The 16,941-nt window shown below is 43.3% G+C and overlaps 1 protein-coding gene across 8 annotated transcripts in view; it reads left to right on the top strand.

Annotated features, from left to right (window-relative positions):
- ERC2 (ELKS/RAB6-interacting/CAST family member 2) overlaps window positions 1–16,941 on the top strand; it is a 779,911-nt gene that overhangs the window by 389,464 nt on the left and 373,506 nt on the right. For all 8 annotated transcript variants that reach the window (XR_004537423.1, XR_004537420.1, XR_004537424.1 and 5 more), the window contains one exon: window positions 15,075–15,235. Coding sequence is in view for 1 of the 8 variants with exons in the window: in XM_033926752.1 (XP_033782643.1) it covers window positions 15,075–15,235 (161 nt within the window). In the remaining 7 variants the exon portion in view is untranslated. The remainder of the gene's footprint in view (window positions 1–15,074; window positions 15,236–16,941) is intronic.

The following is a 16,941-nucleotide window of genomic DNA, read 5'->3' as shown; positions in this document are numbered from 1 at the left end:
GGAAGAAAAGGGGAAGGATTAGCAATTATTTTTAAGGAAGGATTTGAGTTTGAACTATTAGATTCTAAAATGACCAATCAGTTAGAAATACTAGCCTGTAAAATTAGCAATAAGGAACTGGAAGAATCCCTATCTTGCATATTATTCTATGTCCCACTGAAAAGCTGGCCAAAAGCCAAAGAGGACTTTTGCCAATTTGTCCTACATAACTCAATTAGTCCTTCTCACAATATCATCGCAGGTGATATAAACATACACCTAGATGAAGAGGACAATCCAGATACGAAAGACTTTAAAAACTTCCTATCGCTACTCAATTACAATCTCCCTCTACCCACACAAACACATGAAAAAGGTCATCACTTAGATGTAGTAGCTATGTCCACAAAGGATATTTTAGACCCTGCCATCTCTCTACTCAATGGCACCTGGTGTCACGATATCTGGTCTGACCACTTTACTTATTATTTCAAATTAATCTGGACACACCCAAGGATAAAAAAAGGAGAAAAAAGAGAACATCACACAAGGGGTCATATCAATCCAGAAGAATATTAGTCACAATATGAACTACCAGCGGAAATAGGAGAAGTCAATTTCTGGGATCATTGGATGAAAACTAGCACAGCCATTTTAGATGAAATAGCCCCTAAACTAAATAGCAAAAGCTGTGCAAATAAATATAACAAATGGTTTGACAATGAACTTCTAAAAATGAAACAATTAGTAAGACGACTAGAAAGAATTTGGAAAAAAACAGGGCCTGTTGAGACTGTAATGAGCTCTGCTTTCTTTGGCAGGTGGTAGTGGCCTGCACCTCTGTGGGCAATGGAAGGGCTCAATGCGTTGGTTGCGGTGGAAATCCTTCTGCAGGAAGAGGAAGAGGAGCAGGAGCATGAGAGGTGCCATCACCGAGCCCACCACAGGAGGATCTTTAGACCTCGCTCCTGCTTCCTTGACCTGATGGACCAGCAGTGCCTGGAGCAATACCGCTTCGATAAGGCCACCATCCAGGATCTCTGCTTGCAATTGCACCCCCTGCTACAGGCCCGCACTTGGTGCAATAACCCAATCTCAGTGCATTTAAAAGTAACAGCAGCCCTCACTTTCCTGACAACTGGGAGCTTCCAGTCGGTCCTGGCAGCCAACACTGGGCTCACTCAGCCTGCCATCTCAAACTGCCTCACCAATTTCTCCGTGCCTTCCTGACCCACACCCATGACTCCCTCCCCAGGCCCTACAGGGCAGTATGAGTCAGTTTTAAAATGTGGCCCAATTCCCCTCTGTCAGCGGGGTGGTAACCTGCACCAATATTGCCCTCAGACTCCCTCGGCCAGATGAGGCCAGTTACAGGAATAGAAAGGCCTACCACTTGATGAACATGCAGGTGGTGTGCAATGCACAGGGAAAGATCCTGGATGTGTGTGCTCGATCCCCAGGCTCTACACACAATGCTTACATCCTGTAACATTCTGGCCTCCACAGGAGAGCAACCTAAGGCAAATTCAATGGTGGTTGGCTTCTTGGTAAGCAACTCAAGGACACAGCTACCCTTTCCCCCCCCCCATCCCAACACTCTCTTCCTGCACCTGCAAATCATTGCCACTCATTGTTCCCTCTCTCATAGGTGACGGGGATATTCTCAGCGAGTGTGGCTCATGACCCCAATTGTCCACCCTCACACTCCAGCTGAGGAAGAATACAATCACTGTCATAGAGCCACCACGAGCATCGTTGAGCAGACCTTTGAGCAGTTAAAAAAACAATTTTGATGCCTGGATCAATCTGGGGGGGGGGGGGGGCAGCTGCTGTCAACCCAGAGAAGGTGGCTCAGATCTTCATGGCTTGCTGCATGTTACATAACCTTGCAGTACACAAAAGCCAGCCTCCCCTACCCCCAAAGCACAGAGCCGAGCAGAGTGCCTTCCAGAAAGGGATCAGCACCAGGCACCATTTAACACAGAACCCACTTCCTGGGTACATTATAGCAGTTCAGTGCCACTTAACTGAATTGCAAAAACAGCACTGACAAAAGTCAGCTTCAGTGTAGATAAACTATAGGTTCAGTGAAACAAACACCTTTATTTTCCAATAGTGTGTGCCCAACACCAGCAGACGTCGAAGTCCCGGCGACGCACTCACGGTCAGCAGCAGAAGCCTGAGGGAAAAAACCAAGACTGGGGCCAGCAACCTGCACAGTAGAAGATGAAGTTAGCCCGGAGGGCCCGACATCCGCCCTCTGGTCCCCCAACCCCTCATGCCCTCGAGAGGTACCCCCGATGGGGACGCCCGAGCCCCAAGGCGGCGGCGGGACAACTCCGAGGTATGGAGGAGGAACCGGGGCCCAGGGATTAGGACCCCAAGGAGACCCCCAAGGACCCGGCGGCCACGACGACCACCAGCTGGCCACGCTGCTAGGCAGCCCGTGGCCCATTCCCGAGGTAGAGGGCAAGACAGGGATCTCCGCCGGACCACCCCCAAGGACTCCACCCCCCGCCACAGAAGAAGCCGCCCCTTCCTGCCGGCTAGACCCCGACCCTCCACTAGCACCCACCACCCCAGCTCGAACAGCCACAGGCACAGCAGCAGGAGGAATCTCTGCAGTTAAAACACCCACAGCCCCAGCAGCAAGAGGAGAGAAAGGCTCTTCCAGCCTATCCCCTGCCCGTGCAGCACCACGGCTCTTCCCACGACCACCCTGTGATTTTCTGCTGCCCCTGCGGGTCGACCCCGCGCCGCCTCGAGCAGCCAACACCTCCCCTCCTACCTCTAGCGCTATCGCGGTTCGGGCAGCCGAACGCGAGCGCCTAGGAGGTAAATACCTACTCCCCCCAGCATGGGCACTCACCGGGTCCCGGTCCTCTTCATCGAAGGAATCACCGGCGATCAGGGACAGCTCCGCGGGATCCGCCGACCTCGAGGAGGGTAAGCGCGCCATAGCCCGCCCGACTCGCGCCGCCGACAACCTCGCACACCACAGAGAACAGAGGGGCCGAGAGTCTCCCACGTGGCTGGCCTCAGGACTCGGAATCCGCCGACCCCGCAAAAGTTGTCTCGGAGGACCGGAAACCGTTAAGGTCCTCCGAGACCCCCCTTAAATACACCTCCCACCCCCCCACCCCCCCAACGGCCGCGACACTGACCTATCGGAGGCCAATCCCTCGGCGGGAAGGCCCCTACCCACCCGATTCCACCTTTTCTTACCTAACCCGCCCTTTTAACAAAACCTACCCGACGGACGGCCCCGCGGGCCTCCCAGCTCCGCGTTAGAGCCGTCCGTCGAGACTAGCTCTCGGACTTTTTATTCCTGGGTACATTATAGCAGTTCAGTGCCACTTAACTGAATTGCAAAAACAGCACTGACAAAAGTCAGCTTCAGTGTAGATAAACTATAGGTTCAGTGAAACAAACACCTTTATTTTCCAATAGTGTGTGCCCAACACCACCCTTACAGACACGCATCCCCACCCCAATACCCCCTTACCCGCTCCAACAACACACGACCCTTACCTACTTCCCCTTTCCTCGCCCCCGTGGTCTCCCATGGCCCCTGACAGCCCTCCCAGCTCCCCCTCTAGATAGAACTGGAGCCACATCAGTGCCTGAGCTGACACTATCATTGCTGGACTCAGTGTCCTGATGTGCCTGCTGTACAAAAGCTAGCCATGCTACTGGACTGGAGGAAGGCAGGTGTGGAACCAGGCCCCAAGATCTGGGAGTTGTGTCTTTTCTCTGTGGCTTTGTGTCCTCTTGCCACTGAGGCAGTGCTGGAAGGTGCAGGCTCCTGATGAGGGCGCTGGCCTGTGGTGGGAGGACGGTTCCTAGTTCTCAGCTCACTCTGGAGGCCTTTCAGCTTTGCAGCGATGGCAGTGATGGCGTGCAAAAGCTGCCTCTAATGACTGCTGTTTTGCCTCCACTCTCTGTCTCAGCAGCTGGAGCTTCTGCTGCCGATATTCCTCCAGGCTCAGATTGTGCCCCAGTAGCTTCTGGGCCAGTCTAAGTAGGTGGTGATGCTGGCGACTAGGTGCCCTCCAGTGGCCAGGCGGTGCTCCCTCACTACCCTCCTCAGTATCCCCAGGCACATTGGCAAACTGCTGTGGTGGTGGGAGAAGGAGCGGGTCCTCATCCCCATTGGCAGGCTCCTGTGTTTGGGTGTCCTGGGACTACTGAGGCTCCTGCTGGCTGAGTGTAGCACCTGCCTGCACACCTGCCTCATCCTGCTGCCCCTGCACAGTTTGTGTGCCGATGGCACTACATCCTGGTTGATCCTCTTTGGAGCTGCCATCTGCATAGGAGAAAAGCACATATGGAAGTCATAACAAAGTTTCCAAGTTTATTATAAGATTTGATAAATCGCCTATTCCAGGTTCTAAGCGATGTACAGCTATAAATTACAAAGTTAGGGTAAACATACAAGCTAAAAAGAACTTAATATTAAACAAGTTAAAATATCATAAAAGTACATAACATAAAATCACATGACTAAACATAAGCAACAGGACTGATTAGCATATATGATCAAAGAAGGGTAAAATTATGGGGAGAAATACAATTCAATATAAAAGAAACAATTAAGGTTAAAAACATTAGGAAAAGGGGAAGAAAACATACCACAGTTTGTCCTACTCCCTCCAGGTGTGCGACCTGTGTCTAGGTGAGATGAGTTGGCAGTAGCATGCATCCCAAAGTTGTGTGACTACACACCCAGCTACCATAGGGAAGTGTGTTGGTGACATTATGAAGGGGATGGAAGGAGTGTATGTGCAGACACCTTGCCTGAGCACAACTGCTGATCATAGCAAATGTTCCAAACTGTCAGTATAAGGGGTGTAAGAATCTACTTCCATGCATCAACACGGTTCTAGGACCAGCACATGGAGCAGTACCAAACAGGTGTTATGTATAGGTTTGAAGAGCAGGTGTACTCACTGCCCCATTAGAGGAGTAGGAAAAGAAGGGTGAAAGAGAAGTCTCTCTGAATATGGGACATAGCTGTCTTACTGGGGATTAAGGCAAGTACATACCAGAAGTCTGTGCAGGTGCGGCAGCCGATGTGTCCTGTGTGCCTACACCATAGGTGGAGGTTGGTGACACAAAGGTGAGCACCAGCTGCTCCATGGGGCTGAGGTCTGTCATGTCAGCATCTGGAGGCCGGTTGCCCACCTTAGCTCTGACCTCCCTTTTGATGGCTCTCCATTTTTTTCTTGCGGTTATGGCGGTGGACTGCATTTAGGCGCTCAGCTATTCCCGCCCAGACTTTGCTCTTGGAGAATGCCCCAAGTTCTTTCTCCTTGGGATGAGAAGAGCTGCTGGTGGTGTTTGTGCACCTCCTGCACCAGCGTTTCTGTCTCAGGCTGGGAGAAGTTTGGCTTTCCGCTTTCTCACAGTGTCAACCTTTATGGCCTCCTCACCACATTCCCTCTGATGGTAGGGTCTTTTCATTTCACTGGATACCTCTTTTCCACTGATATGGGGAGGGTACCCTTTATTGAGTTTAACACTGTCCCACCATATGCATGTGTTCCTACCCTAGTCACGGGATTGGAGCACACATTTAGTGCAACTATTGCACATCTTAACCATCACTGTACAGTTTGCATCTCTATATCACATCTGAACACTTGCAATCATTGGACATGTTTACGTTGGACGTCTTTCGTGCTGATAATCGAATGACTTGGACATCTTTCCATTATCGGCACGTTCTGTTGGATGTCTTAAGCCGCCGACACACAGATCTTCTGTACGACCTATTGATTGTGCCCCTCCACGCCTACAAAGTTGTACACGTAACTTCTAATGAGTACCAATTAGCGTGCTTATTAGGTATTAATTGCCAAATAGCACAGATAGGCCTGTTAAACAATTAAGTTGTGCACACAAATCAACTTTGGATGCCATATACAGAATTTGGGCCTAAGTATATATTATTTGTTTATATGATTTGTGTGTGGTATTTGTATGTTGATGTTATTATTGACATTTGATTATAAACTCCCTTGACACGGCAATTTGGCAGGCTATAAGTTATACAAATGAATAAAAATACATAACTACTACCCTCTTTTATGAACGCATAGCACGGGATTTAGCGCTGGCAGTGGCGGTAATTGCTCCGATGCTCATGGAATTCCTATGAGCATCGGAGCAGTTACTGTCTCTGCCAGCACTAAAACCTTTGCTATGCATTCGTGAAAGAGGAGATAAATTACTAGTCCTTGACAATAATAATCTAAAATTTGGGAAAAAAAGGTGCCTAGCTAAATAGCAACTCATTTATGAAAAGATAAATCCATTGAAAGATGTGTGTAGGCAGGATAGACTGTACAGCGTGACCAGTACCTATTCCACAGTTTGCAGCTAGAAGTTATACATGGATACTGTTTCACTTTTTGTGCTATAATAGGTGAAACTTTTTTTTTCACGTTTCTGTTTTATCAAGTCATCACTCTTTGCATGAATGAACACTGGGGTCATGTGTGTGCATTTGACATATGGTTTGTATCAGTTTTCAAAGCAAGTTGTTAAAGCTTTGCTATTTAGGTTTCTGTAGATGTGATTCCTGAAATTCTTTGAATTTGCGACACACACATCAGAAGATGTATAGGAAGCATATGAGATGTGTCTCTGGATGCTGCTCATCATGAGGGAAGTAAAATAGGACATAAATTAATTTTTAGAGATGGATTGATTACCTTTTCTGTAGTTATTTCTAAAAGAAAATTTGAATAAACTGCTTGTTCAATAGATGGCTTTGAACCATAATGAGATACATTTATTACACTGATGATAATGTCACAATGATTCTCTTGTGGTATCTTTATGAATTAAAACAAAATATGCCTTTGCACCACAAGACTATATTTTTATGTTGTCCTTTTTTCCCCCCAGTGTTTTCACAATTAAGAAGAATGAGATATATCTAAAGATGAAAAAGTGCTAGCTGCTTTTCAAGAAAAATACATTAAAACTAAAGGAAAAAATATATATATTTATACTTTAAAATCTCTTTGGTTAATCTGCTTTCTATTATGTGAAATCCTTTATAATTTTTGGTCTATTTCTCCCTCCATTCCATATTAACATTTCACTTCTCTTAAATTGAGCCTATATTTCTGTATATACAATGCAATCTTATTTTATATATGAGAATCTACTATGAATACTGTTTCCACAGTTTGATTTCTGTCTATGTAGAGATCAAAGTGCAAGTTAAACAAAAAAGAATCTTTGTGGCAGCAATAATCATATTAAAAAAATCAGAGAAAATGTGCAAAGGCCCTGATTCTATAAATGGTGCTTACCCGTAGACGCCTAAATTATTTTTTAAAAATTGGTTCAGTCGGTGTTAATTGAAAAGCGTCATTAAATGGGATAGAGGGACCTGCAAAGGAAGTAGAAGTAGTGGGACCGTTGGGAAACAGCGATCATAACATGATCAAGTTCAAGGTTGAGGTAGGAATACCGAAAGGGAAGAGAACCATAGCGACAAATTTTAACTTCAGGAAAGGAAACTACGAAGCAATGAGGGATATGGTAAGGAAGAAACTTAGGAAAACTTCCAAAAAATGGCAAACAGTAGAACATGCCTGGTCTTTATTCAAGGACACGGTGAGCGAGGCGCAAAATCTGTATATCCCCAGATTCAGAAAGGGGTGCAAAAAGAGTCGAACAAAAGTCCTGGCATGGATAACTAAAATAGTGAAGGAAGCGATAGGCAATAAGAAAAATTCATTCAGAAAATGGAAAAAGGACAAAACTGAGGGGAACTGGAATGAGCACAGGAAGTATCAAAAAGAATGTCACCGTGTGGTTCGAAAAGCCAAAAGAGAGTATGAAGAGAGACTAGCCAGGGAAGCTCGAAATTTCAAACCGTTCTTTAGATATGTTAAAGGGAAGCAGCCGGCTAGGGAAGAGGTAGGGCCGCTGGACGATGGAGAAAGGAAGGGAGTGGTGAAGGAGGAGAAAGAAGTTGCGGAAAGACTAAACACGTTCTTTTCGCCTGTATTTACAAACGAAGACACAACCAGCATACCGGAACCTGAGCAATTCTTCAATGGAGATCAAGCAGAAAAATTAACATCCATGGAAGATGTGCGCAGGCAGATAGAAAAACTAAAATTTGACAAATCCCCGGGTCCGGATGGAATCCATCCAAGGGTTCTGAAGGAATTAAAGGAGGAGATAGCGGAACTACTGCGGCAAATTTGCAACCTATCCCTGAAAACAGGCGTGATCCCGGAGGATTGGAAGATAGACAATGTTACGCCCATTTTTAAAAAGGGATCAAGAGGTGACCCGGGAAACTACAGACCGGTGAGTCTGACCTCGGTTTCGGGGAAAATGGCGGAAGCACTGATAAAAGAAAGCATCGATGAACTTCTGATAACCAGCCAACATGGTTTCTGCAAGGGGAGATCGTGCCTAACTAACTTATTGCACTTTTTTGAAGGAATTAACCAACGGATGGACAGAGGAGACCCCATAGACATCATATACCTGGATTTCCAAAAAGCATTTGACAAGGTGCCTCATGAACGTGTACTCCGGAAACTGAAGAACCATGAAGTGGACGGAGACGTACATAGATGTATAAGTGCCATTTTCTGCTTTTAAAACATAACAACAAATTTCTAGACCGCATAACTGTAAGTTCTATGCGGTTTACAAAAGATTATACTAGGGAAGAGAAAACAAATAATTTTATGAAGAATACAGAGATAACTAATTTGTCAGAAATTTAGAAAAATTAGTTATCTCTGTATTCTTCATAAAATTATTTATTTTCTCTTCCCTAGTATAATCTTTTGTAAACCGCATAGAACTTACAGTTATGCGATCTAGAAATTTGTTGTTATGTTTATCATATGGAAAAACCTTTAAAATGTTATTCCCAAAGGGCTTGATTCTCTAAACACCTATGGAGGCATGATTCCAGCATGATTCCAGTGTTGATTTTTTTTTAGGCGCCAATAGTCGCCTTGAAAATCAGTTTAAAATGTCATTTAAACGGTGTTTTTCACTTACCTTAGGCGCTGGTAGGATGCCTACCAGCGCCTAAAAAGTCAGCATCGTGTATAGAATATGGGTCAAAGTGTACTTAGGCTCCACAGTGGTGATATTTTGTCATTAAAACTCTTCTTTGTTGGTTCCAGTTATCATTACTGTATGAATTATATGAATCAAAGGAATCTATTAATGGAATAATGCATCATCAATTAAATGTTAGTGTATTTTTAAGAATGGAGATTTAAACAGAACCTGAAACTTTTAATTTACCACTAATGTTATTAAAATTTTGTGCCAAATCTTTTGAGATAGCCCTTGCTCTGGTGGTTGGAAAGATGCCAGGTCTTCATTATTGTGCTGAAATATGTCATACTAGAATTTTTTTTTTTTTTTTAAAACCCACCTCACATTATCCTTTCCTCTTCCTGCTTTTCCCACAATCTGGCGCTGCATTTTTTTTTTCTTTTTTTGTTTAAGCAAGAGTTGTGCTGAGCCGAATCCAATCTGGAATCAAGAATGCTCAGGGGCATTTTTAACAGACTGTCATTCATTTGAACTCTAACCTTGCCTAATTTAGCAGAATCTGGTTTGTCAGATGTAAGCTGTTGCACATTCCCGTCTTCTTTTTATTTGAATGAGACCTAGTAATCCGTTCAGTGAAAGGTGATGATCATATAACTAAGAAAGACAGACTAAAAAGAATAACTCTCTTGCTTTTTAAGCAATCCCTGTAAAAATGAAACTTGCTTTTATATTTACACCTTGAATAACAATCAAGTCAAAAAAGGAAATTGTTGCGACTTTGATTAATGTAAAAACACATTGATTTTTAATGGTGGTAAGTTTTGAAGGATTAACCCATAAAGAGAAAGGACAATCTTTTATAAAATTGAACCCCAGCTCTTGGGCCAGTCTGGTGGCCAAATTTCTCGCTGTCATGAGTCACTTAATCCCCCCCATTGCCCTAGGTACATTAGATAGAGTGTGAGCCTGCCAGGACAGATAGGGTGAAAATCCTTGAGTACCTGAATGTAAACCACTTAGACTATCAGTGGTATATAAATGCTTAAATAAAAAATAAAAAAATAAATAAAAAGTTTGTACATCTGCTCCTGCCTCCTGGCCTATCATGGGATACTGTGGAAGTAGTATCCATATCACTTGAAGGAGGGACTAAGTAAATATGCTTTATTGTTCTATGGCCATATTTAGTACCATACCTACTGTTTACATTAACCAGAATTCAGAGGAAGCTTATTTTCGGAGCCTCTGGGCCTAGATTATTAGTTGATAATTGGTCAACATTTTGAAAGGAAAAACCTGGGTTATTAAGCCAATATCTATCAAACTGAAAGTCCATAGGATCAGGATATAGTTGTCCCTCCCTCCCCCCGAAAAACAAATCTCAGCTCTTAATATTGACAACATACAGGAGACAATTCTAGAGGTTGACATCTCCTTTCAGGTGCCTCAGTCTTGATTATGGCATTTGGGTGCCCAGATTCTATTATAGAGTACTAGAATAACTTCATTTTGATACACCTTATATTGGTATAACTGTGGTTGCACAAATACAGCAAGAGGATGTATAACATACAGCATTCTGTAAGTTAGATAAGTGAAAGACAGACCAATGTCTCCTGTGTTCTTATACATTAAGGCCCAGATTCTATAAAAGGCACCTAGAGTTAGGTGTGTAGATCAGCATGCCTGATATAGGTCCCCAACATAATAATAATAATTTTATTTTTATATACCGACCTACCACATAGTTCTAGGCGGTTCACATACAGTACTAAAATTATACAATCAATGAATAAAAATGCAATATATGTTTTAATATAAAAAAACAATGCTAAGATTATACAATAAATGAATAAAATATAGTTTACTAAAATACAATAAAAATTCCACAAGAAGTTACTAAGTATAAGATGAATATGTTATTATTTAAAAGGCTTAATTGGCACTAATAAGCTCTTAACAATTGCTTAAATTAAAATTAATTGCTTTCTAGGCACCTATCGCTTTCAGTCCAAGATGCCTACCAGAAAGCGGGTGTGGTTAAGAGTGGATCATAGACATATATTGCATGTAGGTGCCTAGATTGGACTTAGGCACCAGTATTTAGGCCAAGAAAACCCTGGAGGAGTGTGTCGCACTGGTTAGAGCTACACTCTGAGGTAGTGGGTTCAAACCCCGTGTTGTTCCATATGACCCTGGGCAAGTCACTTAATCCTCTACTGCCCCAGGTACATTAGGCAGACTGTGAGCCCACTGGGACAGATAGGGAAAATGCTTGAAGTACCTGTATATAAACCGCTTTGAGTGAGGTTGTATAACTACAAAAAAGAAGATATACAAGTCACAGTTCCTGTTCCTGATGTCATAATGCCTCATTCCACCAATAAAAGCCATCCTCATCAGTGATGTCACAATGGCTTCATTGTTCTATACTTGGCTCACTTCTGATATTGTATCAGAGGAGTGTGTGGTGCAGTGGTTAGAGTTTAGCCTCAGCACCCTGAGTTGTAGGTTGAAACCCAACACTGCTCCTTGTGACCCTGGGCAAGTCACTTAATCCTCCACAGCCTCAGGTACTGTACGTTTGATAGATTGTGAGTCTACCGGGATAAAAAATGCTTGAAGTACCTGTATGTAAACTGCTTTGAGATGGTATACAAGTCCCAATCCCTATCCCTATAAATATGGGGCACCTAAGGTTTTGATGCCTACAAGTGTCTTAAGTCCAGTTTAGGTGCTGCTAGGCACGAGTTTATAAATGGCACCTAACTCATGATTGACTTATACTTAGTGCCGCATTCCTCAGTGCTGTTTATAGAATTAAGGCTTATGGGCCAGATTGAGTAAATGGTGCTCAAAATTAGGTGCTTAGAAAATAAGTGCTATTCTATAAAGAGTGCTCTAAAATTAATGCTTTTTATAGAATAGTGCTGTGCCCAATTTTGAATGTGAAGACTTACACCTGCTGAAACATGGTGTAAATCCTGGCACTCAGCTAGGCCCCAAACCCCAATAATTGGTAGCACTGCACAGAAAATTGGAATGTTCCTCCCATGGCCATACTCACTTGTAGGTTGCACACAGAGCACTTTGGACACCCAGCGTTGTAAAACAGCGCATAGGCAGATCTGTGGGTAAGTCCAATCACCATCAATAATTGACTGTTAATGGGTCGTTAACTTATTAGTTTATACATAAATCTCAAATGCAAGCCTGAATTTGGCAGAATGTCACCTATGTTCCCTTTAAGCCAGGGGTGTCAGAGTCCATCCTTGAGGGCCTTAATCCAGTCGGGTTTTCAGGATTTCCCCAATGAATATGCACAAGATCTATTTGCATGCACTGCTTTCATTGTATGCTAATAGATCTCATGCATATTCATTGGGGAAATCCTGAAAACCCGACTGGATTGTGGCCCTCGAGGAGGGACTTTGACACCCCTGCTCTAAGCGGAGCACAGGAGCAATCATTCATATATTCTTGAATTGTTGCTCACAGATTGTACATGGTCGTTCACAAAAATACTTGCAAATCTGGAAAATTGTTGGTTTTTGGAACTTGTTGCTCACACGAAAAACAATTTGCACAAACCCGTCCAGTCCTTTTAGGGAACATTGTATGTGACTTACCATGTCCTTACAGAATAGCACTCAGTTGCTTTGCTGCCACTTACCCAAGAAAGTGCTGGCCATCTGTATATTTACATGTGCAAATGTCGTGTAAATTTGGGTTCTGAATTATGGAACTGCCCATCATGATGCAGAAATCTACTTTGCAATAGATTGATGGGCAATAAGTAACATGCCAATAATACGTTTCTTTAGTAGACCAAATTAAAAAAAGAACGCTTTACTTATAAATGATCATATTCCGTCAGCAGCCATTGAGGAATTTCTGGCTCTTGCATCTACAGCCAGTTCCAGGTGGTACTGCAATAATTCAGCCTTGTTGAGCAGACTTGGGAGGGAGCAAAGAAAGAGATGAAAAGGGAAGATAACAGTAATTGGAAAATTAGATTTATATCCCTTCCCTTCGCTTAATAACTATAATAATCTTAGCTTTAACTTGAAATTTTGACTAAACTATTTGCGAGCTAGTCTAGCAGGGGTGAGCAAAACCAGTCAGCTGTCACTGAAGAGTATGATGCTATATGCTGCTCAGAGTGTTCAAGGAATGATAGATTGTGAATGAGCCTGCATTTAGTGAAATCCTTAGGGAAGAATCTACAAAGGAAAGGATGTAACCTCCCAACTTCGTTGTCCAGTTTACCTCTAATAGACTAGTAGCTAACAAGGATAAAACGGGACTACTTCTAATTCACAAATGGAGAAGAAATAGCCCGAGATACCAACTAACTCTGAATGCCAATAGCATAAAATCATCCACAGAAAGGGTGAGGAACCTAGGAATATGGCTGAACCCGAACCTAGACATGACATTATAGATCAAACGCATCGTGAAAAATGCTTATGGCAAACCCTACTGGGTTAGAGGACTTAAACTCTACATCACCCATCAAGTGATACCCAACAAAATAATAACCCTAGTACTCGCAATCCTACTGTGCGTTCCAAAGTACATGATCAGGCAGGTTCAAATGGTACAAAACGCAGTGGCAAGATTCCTGCTGGGAAAATCGATGCAGACGAGTGCCACCCCACTACTGAAAGAGTTACACTGGCTCCCTATTGAATGCAGGGTGAAATTCAAAAGCTTGTTGCTAACGCACAAAATCATTCATCTCTCAGAACTTCAATATCTAGTGGCCAGACTACATTACCCTACACCAGCATGCGCCCTGTGCTCGAGCCAAGAATACCTGTTGGAAATACCCTCCTTCAGAGATATCAGATACAAAAGCGTTCGGATAAGAATGTTCTCAATGATCGCCCTTCCAAAGGAACTGAAACTAGAAAAGGACACTGTAAAGTTAAAGAAAAGGATAAAGACCATCCTCTTCACAGACTTCTTTAACTAATAAAGCAACATAGAGGAGATAGCTGGCTAGTCCCCATTAGGAACACAACATAGAACAAGATACAGGTATTATGTGTGCAAATAAGTAGGATTTAGTATGAACATAGTACACGATACTAGTATTATATGTGTATATATGTATGATGATTGACTATGGTATAAATGCCTGTATTGAAAATGCGTACTCTGTATTGTAACACTTTTACAGAAGCTCATGTAAACGGCTCTGAATTGACTCCCCAGTCATTAGTAGCGGTATAGAAGTTTACAATAAACAAAACAGTAAGGAAGACCATGCCCTGGGCGGACCGCCTCCCCCCCCCCCCACTGCACCCACTTACTACGCCACTGTAGGGCACCAATATCAACGGCTTCCTAAAAAGGAGATGCAAATTATGTGTCAATCATGTGACGGCACCTTATAGAGAATCGTGCCTCCATGAAAGATAAGCGCCAGAAATGTAGGCCAGGGTTTTCTGGACCTACATTTCCAGCACCTATCTTTGTTGTGAATCACACCTAAGGAGGCACTTTTTGGCCGCCTTATGCCTCTTCTGGCATTAGCCACACCCATAGTGGCATGGGCATGATTCTGTCATGTATATTTTTAGGTGCCAGTAGGCGATGTAATGGTGCGGGTTTTTGCCATTTTAAATGGCGTTTGTTAATCTAGGCGCCATTTCTATAATTTTCCCCTTAATCTCTAGTTTTGTCAATAGTTGAAAGTAAGGGATATCTTGTGTTAAATCTTCTACACCAGGGATTCTCAACCGAGTCTTCTAAACATACTAAGCCAGTTTGGTTTTCAAGATATCCACAATGCAAACGCATTAGATTAATTTGCAGGCACTACTTCCATTGTATGCAATTTGGTCTCATGCATATTCATTGTAGGTATCTCAAAAGCCTTTCTGGCTGGGTGTGTCCAGAGGACTGGGCTGAGGCCCCCCTGTTCTGCACCAATCTTTTTCTCTGTTTGCCTGGTCATTAGTGGTTGTTATGCAGAAATATAGAGCTGCATTCAGTATAGGAAATAGGAACAATAAAAAATTTGTGCTTTTCAGGTGGAAGAACTGATGAATACTCTGGAGAAGACAAGGCAAGAGCTGGATTCTACCAAAGCCCGCCTCGCCTCAACACAGCAGTCTCTGGCTGAGAAAGAGGCGCACCTCACCACTCTACGAATGGAGCGGAGAAAACAGCTCGAAGAAATCCTAGAAATGAAGTAAGTGGAATAGTCTATTTTGCATTCTTTGTTTACATAATGCATTAAAGGACCTTTTGCACTAAAGATTAATCTGTAAACAAAGGCTATTTAATCAGCGCCTGCCATAGCAGCCATTAATGCGCCTGTAAAATGGAGGATGAGAGGGCATTTGGTGGAGAAAAATTAGATTATATGTGTATGTAAATGAGGGAATGACAGGTACAATGAGGCTTTAAAAGGGGGCACAATAAATAGCATGATATGATCTCTTCCACTTGCTTTTTAATGTTGGCATGCTAAATATCTACATTAGACAACTTTTTTTAGTGCGCATGCTATGTCTTGACATCTCCCATACTAATCAGTTGAAGCAAAAGGGCTTATTGGCCATTCTGGGTTGTCATGATGTTCACTTGCAGAAGGGCCATGTGACCTTGCCTTGCTCCAATTGGTGGCATAAGTCAGATGAGCCCAGCGTTATCACATCCCTTCAGCTGGTGAAGATTAAGAGGTTTCAGAACGATAAATACTCTTTTTAGAAAGATGGAGCATAGGGATTGAGTAGATCAAGCTGCATTTGATAGGTGGGGGAGGGGGGCTTAATTTAGACAAATAGGGGTTTCTTTCAGAGTGGCTGGGACTTTCTTTGGGGAATTGGGAAATTTGGATTTTGATTGGGGTGGGGTTGGAGTTAGAACCAAGAGTGGGGGGAAGGGGAATGTGTAGAGGAAAGGTCATGGTGATCTTGATGGGAGTGTAGAGGGAAGAAATCCTATGTGCTATCCATCCTTTTTTTTCACTTTTGGATTGTGTATACAGTTTATATATTTTCAGATTCTATATACAATGCCAAGAACTGAGCACCCAAATTTGGGCATGCTTCTGAGATGTGCTTGCAACTTAATTGGCTAGCAAGCTGTTAATCATCAAAAATTGGATGATAACGACCAATTATTGATGTTAATTGGCAGCATTTAGGATTTGCACGTACATCTGGCTGTGCTGGGCACATAAATCTCATAGCATGCAACCTGAAAGGGGGTGTGGCCATCAGAGGGGCATGGGCATGTCATGAGCATTCCAAAATGTTGCATTTAGTGTTATAGAATGTTGGGTTTCTGCACCCAGAAAACGCAGGAGAAACTACCTTCACTGGGCGTGAAAGCAGAAGAAAAACAACGAAGGTGATTGATTGGTGTTCAATCTCGTTTATTGACAAAAGACTTGACACGATGGTGTTTCGGCCCCAGACGGGCCTGCCTCAGGAGTCTGAATGTATAACAAGACAATGTTTATGTGAATACTCAGTGTTCAAGTTTTAATTCTGTATTCCAATCGGATGCATATGCATTTGCTGAATAATTAGAACAATAAGTAAATTGAAGTAGAAAGGAGCAGCACTCAATAATGCTCTGGCTCTAAGCACAGTCTGTGAAACTGGAGTTTGTAAAGAACAGAGGGAGAATACTAGTGTAGTTCAGGAGTTAATAGAGATCGTGCCGGCGTTGTGGGGGGTTGTAACCCTCCACATTTTACTGTAAACTTAACTTTTTCCCTAAAAACAGGGAAAAAGTGAAATTTTCAGTAAAATGTGGGGGGGTTACAACCCCCCACAACGTGGGGCGATCTCTATTAAGTAAAGTGGGGGGGGTTCCCCCCCACATCCCCCCCCATCGGAGCCGTAAAAACAGTAATTTTCTGCGGCGTGCGCCTCCGCGCTGCGC

This window comes from Geotrypetes seraphini, chromosome 17 (genome assembly GCF_902459505.1).
Source record: "Geotrypetes seraphini chromosome 17, aGeoSer1.1, whole genome shotgun sequence".
NCBI classification, from domain to species: domain Eukaryota; kingdom Metazoa; phylum Chordata; class Amphibia; order Gymnophiona; family Dermophiidae; genus Geotrypetes; species Geotrypetes seraphini.
This window is presented reverse-complemented; position numbering and strand designations above follow the sequence as displayed.